This window comes from Lampetra fluviatilis, chromosome 3, assembly GCF_964198595.1.
Source record: "Lampetra fluviatilis chromosome 3, kcLamFluv1.1, whole genome shotgun sequence".
Taxonomy (NCBI): Eukaryota; Metazoa; Chordata; class Hyperoartia; order Petromyzontiformes; family Petromyzontidae; genus Lampetra; species Lampetra fluviatilis.
Genome location: NC_136277.1, coordinates 6930468 through 6939785, shown reverse-complemented (window position 1 = coordinate 6939785; position 9318 = coordinate 6930468). Strand labels below are relative to the sequence as shown.

The 9318-nt window shown below is 43.0% G+C and overlaps 1 protein-coding gene across 1 annotated transcript; it reads left to right on the top strand.

Annotated features, from left to right (window-relative positions):
* Nucleotides 1-3942: 3942 nt before the first annotated feature.
* On the top strand, nucleotides 3943-8463 carry LOC144948102 (sterile alpha motif domain-containing protein 9-like). Its single transcript, XM_078877534.1, has 3 exons — nucleotides 3943-4186; nucleotides 4238-4746; nucleotides 8224-8463. Exons 1-3 carry the CDS (start codon nucleotides 3943-3945, stop codon nucleotides 8461-8463), a joined length of 993 nt encoding a protein of 330 aa, XP_078733660.1.
* Nucleotides 8464-9318: the final 855 nt, after the last annotated feature.

Here is a 9318-nt window from a genome sequence, read left to right as displayed (position 1 = left end):
AATGTAAAAAACTAAAACTAAACTATTTTTATTTTACCAGGCAAGGTCATTCACTGAAGCGACCTGGTCACATGAGAGCTCAACGAAGCAGCTTGTCACGTGGAAATGGATAGCAGCCAAATACTATAAAGGCATGTTTTTAAATGTGGAGGGAAAAATCAGAGGACCTGGAAAAAAATCCACACAACCACTGGGAGAACATGCAAACTCCAAATATCCAGGCGTCGGGGATGGGATTGAACCCACGACCTCCTGTATACCAGGCAAGGTAGTTAACTTCTCACCACTGTGGCGACTGACAGTAGCAGTGAGACAGACAATTGCAGACCAGCTTCGTTCTTGTTAGGACTCATCAGTGCAGAGTCCAATGTCCTTCAAGAACAGCTGATGTTTTTGCATGATGCATGTTTCTATGGTTTGTGAAATTTACGGTTGTCCGGCCTGCACTACATTTCTGTTGTGCTGATTTAATCAAAGACAAATTGCAAAACACACAAATCCAGTATTTAGCTCACAGTAGTTTATAAAACCAAGTCTTGAGTGCAATAAAATACCCAAATGCATCCCTCAACGTCTGTGGCCCAGGGCAGGTCCATGGCACGAGTTGTCTCTTTCAGATGCCACTGCCCCTGGTCACCTGACAGCAGCACACGCTCCACTCAGCTTCTTGAGCCATACCGAGGGAAGGCAGGTTTAGGTGGCTTCCTGTGGCCTTCAACTCTCTTGAATTCGGTGACACCTCACATCCTGAATGTACCCGATTTATATATTATGTAATGGTTTTATGTTTTTAATCTTCAACGTTTGTTTTTCAATTTCACATTTAGGACATAAGGGTGATGACAAGAATGTGAAGCTGCCTTCCAGTATGCAAGACTGGAATGAAGACCACGTTCGCCACTGGTTGGTTCACGAAGTTAAGTTGAAAGAGCAACATGCCAACAAATTACACGAGGAAGAGTTAACAGGACCTTCTTTAGTAAAGCTGCAACGTGAACAACTCAAGGAGTTTGGTCTCAAGTCGCTACAAATATCCTTACTCGTAGACTCGCGTGACGAATACATTAAGTCCCAGCCCAAGTCGTCCAGCACCCATAGCCATGTAGCGACAACACCTGCACACGGTAATGAAGCCTTGGAGAAGACTCAGAGCCACCGTGAAAAAAGGGGGCACAACTCTCTCCTGGCAGCGCACAAGCAGAGTTCTCAAACTCTGAAGAAAAACCTCTGAAGAAAAACAAGAAAAGAAATCAAAAGGGCACAAAGCAACAGCAAGAGAAGTGTGTGGATCAGAAGCAGGCAGAGCCAGGTGATGTGGTTGATGGTGATGACACGAACATAGCACAGCAGGTACATGAAGAAGCTTCACAACCACCTGCAGAGGTGGGGATACAGGAGCATTCCGCTGTTGATGATTCAAGCCAACAAACCACCAGCAAGAGTCAGGTGAATATTTGCTCACCATGCCCATTTGATCACCATTACACTTCACACAGATATATCAGAGGAAGTGTGCTGCCTAGTGAAACGGGAATCACAAACTATATAGATCCGGTTCACGAGTTTAAACTTTTCGCCTGTGAGGGCGACGTTGATGAAGAATCCAAGATGAAGAAATTCTGCAATGAGGTGTTTAGGTTCTCTGCTGGATGCATGAACAGGAGGACAAACGGCACCATACACTTTGGTGTGGGAGACACGAAGAGTGAGTACAGGCACGGTGAAGTTACCGGTGTCCACGTAGAAGACCAGAGCAAGTTTGTTGATAAGATCGACAACAACATCTCAAAGTACTTCCAGAAAGACAGGATCGAAGATGCTAAAGAATGCATACGACCTCCAAGATTTGTGGAGGTCATTTCGCCTGAACATACAAGCCTTGGTGCGTATGTGATAGAAGTCGATGTTATCTCTAAGAGCACAATATGCAAAGACAATGTTTATGAAATAAAGCAAATGAAGTACGTCAATGGAAAATGGCAAGCGGATAAAGAGAACCACGTGTATAAGCGAGATGGTGCATCTTCTAAGGATATTCTGGCAACACAGAATTCGGAACATTGGAAAGAAGAGTACAGACGCGTTTGTGAAGATGTGAAAAAGTGGAATGAGCAGAGAAAATTGGCCGAAACGAGCTACAAAATTGATCGTAGAACGGATGATGAAGGAAAGAAGCTAACTACTTTAATTACCGGGGGGAAAGGGACACTTGATGATTCCTATTACAAAAAGTACATATTGGTGGTAAACAAGGCGGACCAAAGCCAATTGCCCCACCTCGACTTTGTAAAAGAAATAAATTGGTTTGCTGTCCTTGACTTTGATCCTGAATCCGCCATTTCTGGGCTGTGTAGCCTTGTTCGTGCTGAAAGGTCACCCAACCTGCATTTTCCCCGACAGTTTGTAGAACGTGAAAATTATGACATTGAGATCATTGCCAAGAATCTAAACCTACACAAGCAAACCAGCTGGATCTTCTGCAATGGAAGAGCAAACATTGATGATGAAAAGCCAATGGAATCCAAAGAGTTTCAGAAAAAACGCAGTGATAACCATAGCAAACTTGTAAGCTTGTTGTGCAACAACGACCTCATGCCCAGTGGAAGGTTTCTTGTTGTTTTTCTTTTACTTATGAACACTGATGACCCAATTGATCCAATGATGGAAACATTTTTCTATTTTTATCAAAAACTAAACGGGCTTTCTGATATGATGCTCATAACAGAACGTCTAGAATCATATGAAAGTTGGGCAACACTTGCACACACGAGGGTGGACGAAGATGAATTGGCATACAGGTCAATACGCAGTATGAGCTTGGATCATCTCAATTCCACAATTTGCAAGATTAAATCGGCGACTAAGAGTCGGAAACGGTTCCTGCGTACATCAGTTGGAGGGTCATGCTCTTTAACAGCAGTGCAGGAAGAACGGATGTCTTCACTGACGATTGTGTGTGAGAATGAGTGTGAAGATACGGGAATAGAGGCAGATGACACAGCGTTTGATGAATTGAGGCGAAGTATCGAGGAAAACTACTACAAAGGAGGCAAAGTCTGCCCATGGAACTTCTATTTCTCCGAGAAACGAGGAAAACCTTTCATCAAACGTGAACCATTTAACAATCTAAAGGAAAATATCGAAGATGCACTGAAGTCAAACCGTTGCCTTGAATCTGTGAACTTGTTTCACCACCCTGGCTGTGGAGGAACAACACTTGCATGGCATGTCCTATGGGAGCTCAGAAAAAAATTCAGGTGTGCTGTGATCAAAAGTAATAGTGATGACCAGAAGGAAATTTCGGTTCACGTTAAAGAACTGCTGAAGTATGCAGAAAACGATGCTAAGGTCTACACCCCAGTGCTACTGCTTGCTGACGACATTGACGACACAGAGATCCTTAAAAAACTTCAACACAGCATCATTTCTGAGCTGTCAGACGTCGTATTTGACAGACCTCTTGTTGTCATGGTAAACTGCATGCGGTCTCAAGCCCTTGAGGAAAGTCAGAAAAACCATTTAATGACCAGTGTCATTTTGGAACAAAAGCTATCTTCCACTGAGCAACACCTGTTTGAAGAAAAGCTTAAAGAAATAAAAAATGAGTATGAGAAATGCAACAACTTTCTTTCTTTCATGATAATTAAAGAAAATTTTGATTCAAATTATATAAAAAATACCGTGAAAAACATGCTCAAAGGTTTAGACTACAGTAGCAATAGGCCGAATGCTAAATTGATCAGTTATGTCGCATTGTTGAACAACTATGTAAAAAACACATCCAATCCAGTGTCTAGATGTGAAGCAATCCTCGAAATTTCCCAAGTAAAATCCACCTTTTGGAGGAAAGAAACTCTTGAAGATGGCTTGAGCCAGCACGCCAAATTACTGCTCATTAAATGCCCCATGGACGAAGTCAATGGCACTTATGAATCAGTCCGAATGATACATCCACTCGTGGCGAAACAAGTGCTGGAAGAATTTGAATCGACGAATCGCTCTTCAAGATTTAGCATTGCTAAAGAACTGCTTGCTGAAGATATCCTTTTTAATAATGGCATGGGAAGAGAGCACTTGGTTAAAAATGTCAGGAATATGTTTGTCATCCGCCATCACAAAGAGCAGGGCGATGAAACAGACAGTCTCTTTGCACCTCTTATTGAAGATATCATTAAACATAAAGACAGTACATTAAGTCACCAAAGTAAGTTGGAATCGGGCATGCAAAATGCTAAAGAATTATTGCTTTGTGCTACAGATAGATTTTCAAAAGATGCGATATTGGCACAGGCTCTTGCAAGGTATTGCTACCTTAAAGACAACAACTTTGATGAAGCCAAAAAATGGGCAGAGCATGCAAAGAAATTGGTCAAAAACAGTTCTTACATTACAGACACAATTGGTCAGATATATAAGCATGAACTGAAGCAGAAATTTGATGTCAGTGCCATCGAGAAAAAAGGGTTCCTTCCTCCATCAGATCTTAATAAAGCACTACAGCTTGCAAAAAGTGCTTCTGATTTTTTTAGAGAAGCACAGGAGTTGGTTAAAACAGAGGATGATGCCTTTAACACAGCTGGATTCTTTGGCGATATTGAGGTTGCCACACATATGTTGCAACTGTTTGAGCTGACTAAAGTATTTCACAAAACTGGTGAAATCCACAAGAGAACCCTGGTGGCCTATTTAAATGGAAGGATGGACTTGTCACGGCTACCTACAGATGACGAAGAAGAAAAAGCAACAGTGGAGGTTTTACAAAACAATGAGTTGTATCTTAGAGAATTAAAAAGCAGAATGAAGTATTCCTTAGAAGTTTTGGAAGCCTATTTTTGGCTGTTTAAGCCAAGGTATGCCGAATCACAAATACAAGACAAGCATCGTTATACCGTTGAAAAGTTTTACAACCAATATGCAAAGATATTTTGTTCAAAGTCAGAAAAACTGGATGCGAAACAATTCCCAAAAATAAGTGCTACAAATGAAATTGAGTCAAAACACGGTGATAGATTTCCAGGACTTATACGCTATCTTGCTGAACGAAATGCTGAAAAATCTCTGGAGGTTATTATCAGCAGCTATAAAAGTTTACTTCATGATTCAAAAAATATCAATAACATTAAGGGAAAGCAAAATTTTATTTTTGCTAACGTTATACTAAATTGTGTAAATAACAAATCCAAAACGGTGTCCCCCTACAGTGAACTGGTGACGATGCTGAACAATATCCTCCGTGAAATAGGAACACAACACAGATTTCCAGAACCATACTTTCTGGCTTTACTTTTACTGTGGCTCAATGAAGAAAGCAAAAGAACTGACGTGAATCAGCTGGCAGAATACATTGAGGCAATGAAACGATCCTTCCGAGCAAAATATGTATACATGAGCCGCAGACAACAGTTAACAACCAATTTCTTTTTGGGGAAGGGAAAGGGATTGGACAGAATAGTGTCTCGAACAAAAATTGACAAAACTGCAGACATGCAGAGAACTGGGAAATCCTTGCGTCTATTATGGCTCAGTGGAGATATTTTCAAGGAAAAAACAGTTCAACAAATCCTCCTTAGACTCCGGGGATCAACCACTGATGAAGGAGATATTTACCTTGACCATAGGTTCAGTTCTGGTGATGATAAAAATAAGGCCATCAAGATTCCTGTGCACCCAGTAAACCTGGGACCACTGAGGACAGGCAAGAGCATCGAGTCTGTCACCTTTTTTGTAGGGTTCACTATGGAAGGCCCGATTGCCTATGACATTCAGCCTGTGTAGGATATATAAAAATAAGGCATGGGTCAAAAGGTGCTGTAGCCATGTAAATAAAACGTAAGGGACTGCATTGCCATCAATCTACTACACATATCAAAACAGTACCATCTGTCTTGTAACCACTCTTCTACCACCAATTCCACTCTTCCACCACTAATTACTCAATAACTACTCCACCAATATTGAGGGCTCAGTGTACCAGACTGTCAACTCTTCCAAGAGCTTTTGGACCATGATACTGCAGGCCAAAACGTCTCTCTGTCTGCTTCTTCCCTTGCACCGCTCGACTTTGGACTTCCGCCAATCGTCTCTTTTACAACCCAGCTCGATTCAAGCAATGCGACAATTCTTGACAGTGCTGTTTGTTTTGATCGCTTTGTTGTATATGTGCCTTTTGCAATATTTTTTTTACAATACTTGCAGTCAAAATGCAAACAAAAAACATTTTGACTGCAAGTATTGTGGTTAATGTAAACATGATTCTTTGCAAAAGGTGTCAGTTTTGTTGCCAGAAAAAAGGGGAAAACCCCTATTAGTATATTTTGGTACTGCCAAAGGAGGCCTCATTATGTAGATGCTTACCCCGAACTCTCATTACTCTGATAGTGCGTTGTCTTTGAATTGTGCGCCTTTTGGCGTCATCTGGTCGAGCACCATTTGAGACTAGGCTCTAAGAAAAGCTGTCTCTCGTGTGGACCAATGAGTTTCAAGGACAATGCATCAATTATCAGAGTATTGTTTTTTGTTTGCATTTTGACTGCAAGTATTGTGGTTAATGTAAACATGATTCCTTGCAAAAGGTGTTAGTTTTGTTGCCAGAAAAAAGGGAAACCCCCTATTAGTATGATATTGTCTATTTTGAATGTCAAAGTTCTTTATACACATATAGGTGGGTTGATTGCATTCCTAGGGTTGAGGTTAATTATGGTGGAGTAAACATGTATCATTTGAATGAGAAGTTGATAAGGAGCCTTTACTCAAAGGCTACCACAAAAGCCCATGCACAAAGAGGTGAGAAAGGCACCCGTAGCAGGGGAAAATAAGCACCCCTGCTGCGTGCCCCTGCCAAAAAGAACACTCAGCGTCCAAGCTGATAATTACGTACTAGCTTTGGCATTTTAAAGAGTCGCAATGTTCAGAATGACAACCACCACATTCATATTATTAATACATCAAGGTATGAAACGTTACTCTATGAAACGTTAACCTTAATAGGATGTGCCGTTATATGATGCAGCTCAGGGGGAAAAGGTTTCAATATGACTATTTTGCATATTCTTATTCACAATCACTGTTATCCGTACATAATTGTCATAAGGTCTGGATACGCATGTGAAACTTTATTATAATGGCATTATGGAAGTTCGTGTTGAAGCACTGACCCTAAAAGGTAATTCAGGACAATAGACATATTTGTATATATTCTAATTGTCAATTATCGACGACCAAAATGTATATGTATTCAATGGTGTATAACCTACACAACGCCCAACCACCTTTGTCTTCCCATTGGCGATCTTTACATGCCATACCAGTCATTCATATTAATGCGGAGTCCACGTAAGGGGGGAACTAGGACCATTGCAGATAATCTCCACTGTATGGCTTGAGGGGGAATCGAACTCGGCGAAGCAGCCTCAGTAGGAGAGGGGACAAACAAAGATACCCAAAAGGGAGGAGGTAGGCCGTTTTTACCCTACAACATGGGCCACAGACACGCACACCACGTCTGGGGGCAGCTTTCATAAGTCAGTAGACACCACCAGGGGCAGCTAAGTACATCAGAGTTCACACCGTCTTGGGATGACCTCCAAAGGAGGTATGACCCCTGACGCCAGGGTATCCAGAAAGCCAGAAAAAAAGGTGGGAGGAGCTTTGGGCTTTTTTTTATGTAACTTAGGAAATTAATCAAAGCAATTATACATTCCTATACAAACAGCACAACATCATACAAACCAGTCCTGCAGAGACAGGCTCTGGAATTTGCCCTCGTGACTGGCAGTAGAGTTGAGTTCTTGCTAAGGCAGACTCTAAGCATAGCTGAACATTTTATTTTCCGTTTTTCTTCATATTTTGAGTAGCTTGCAGAGGCAAGGACTTCGATAAGTTGTACTGTACTAAGCTAAGAGGTGTGATGAGTTATGTGGTTGAGGAAAATTGTTGATAAGAGTTTCTGGTAGCAAGGGACCTTAAACTGCATTCTTCATGCTGTACAAATACATTTTCTGTATAATAATGTACTAAGCTAAGATCTGTCAGGGAATTGTTGGCAAAACGCCCATGGTGGCGTGAAGCAACTTTCCCAAGTGGAGACTTGAGTCATACACCAATATCGAGTGTCCATGAAATATTGTCCTGCTATAGGCTGGAAAAATGACGTCCGTTGTCAAGTCAACCTGACATTGTACGAGGTGGAGAGGCCTGGAGTGTGTGAGCGATCGCCACGTGCAGGCTGCTGCACAGCGTGAGCTCTCTGAGGGCGAGCAACCAAAGCCACTCCCAAGGCTGCTGACAGGCAACGTGCTGGGCCAGTGTGGCCGCAGCACGCCCCAGCTGCAGATCGAGCCTGGCGCGCAGACAATCTGCGAGCGTGCGGCGTCAAAGTTAACCTCTGACTGGCAGCGTGCTGACTCGGGAGCCGCCAGCGCACTCCAGCTGTGGATCGAGCACGACGCACAGACAACCCTGTGAACGCGCAGTGAGCAGCGTGGCCACGAGCGCACTCCAGCTGTAGATCGAGCCTGCCGTTCTACACATCCTTGTGGGAATGGAGATATTTTTGGGGAAGAAAGAAGACAAAAGATGGAACATTAACTTCACACCATTTACCTGTGCCTTGTACAAGATTGCGGGCTAAGAAGAACCCCAGCTTGCATGCATCGCACACCACAACAAACGAATTGTGCATTGTCGCGTTACCTTGAGACATTAGCCGGGTTGTTTTCTTTTAATCACGTGATTGTGAGATCCGATCGTTGAAGTTTTGATACACAATTATGAGCACGAATTCCGTGCGACTATTTCCATGTTGAGGTGTTTGTCTATTGTTCTCTTTAAATCACGTGATCGTGAGATTTGACCATTGATGCTTTTATGATTATTCAGTACGGGTTGATGAGTACGTATATTTGCATGGGTACTGTTATTGGTATTCTGATAATGAGTGTTGTTGGATGTTAGGGTAAGTGGTATTAAAGATTTTAAATTGAGAAGGGCCCGAGTGCTTCTGTGGTGCCACAGCGACGGAGCCGCTCTGCCGAGCCAGGGAGCCGCCCGGCTTCCCCCACCGCACTGCCCCCCATCACCCCCCCCACATAAGCACACACCCGCACGCATTCCCCCCCCCCATAGAGCTGGAAGGGAAGGTCACCTGACCGACCGGTTTTTATCCGAGAAACCCTTATCGGGATTAATTCTCACGGTTTCCGGCGATCAGGGAATTGGACGACCTCCCCCGTGCTACGTTACGCCGCGGCGCTGCGACCAGCTTTAATATGGTGTGGTCGCGGCATGGGGCATTCGGCCACCGCGGTGGAGGCGCATTTT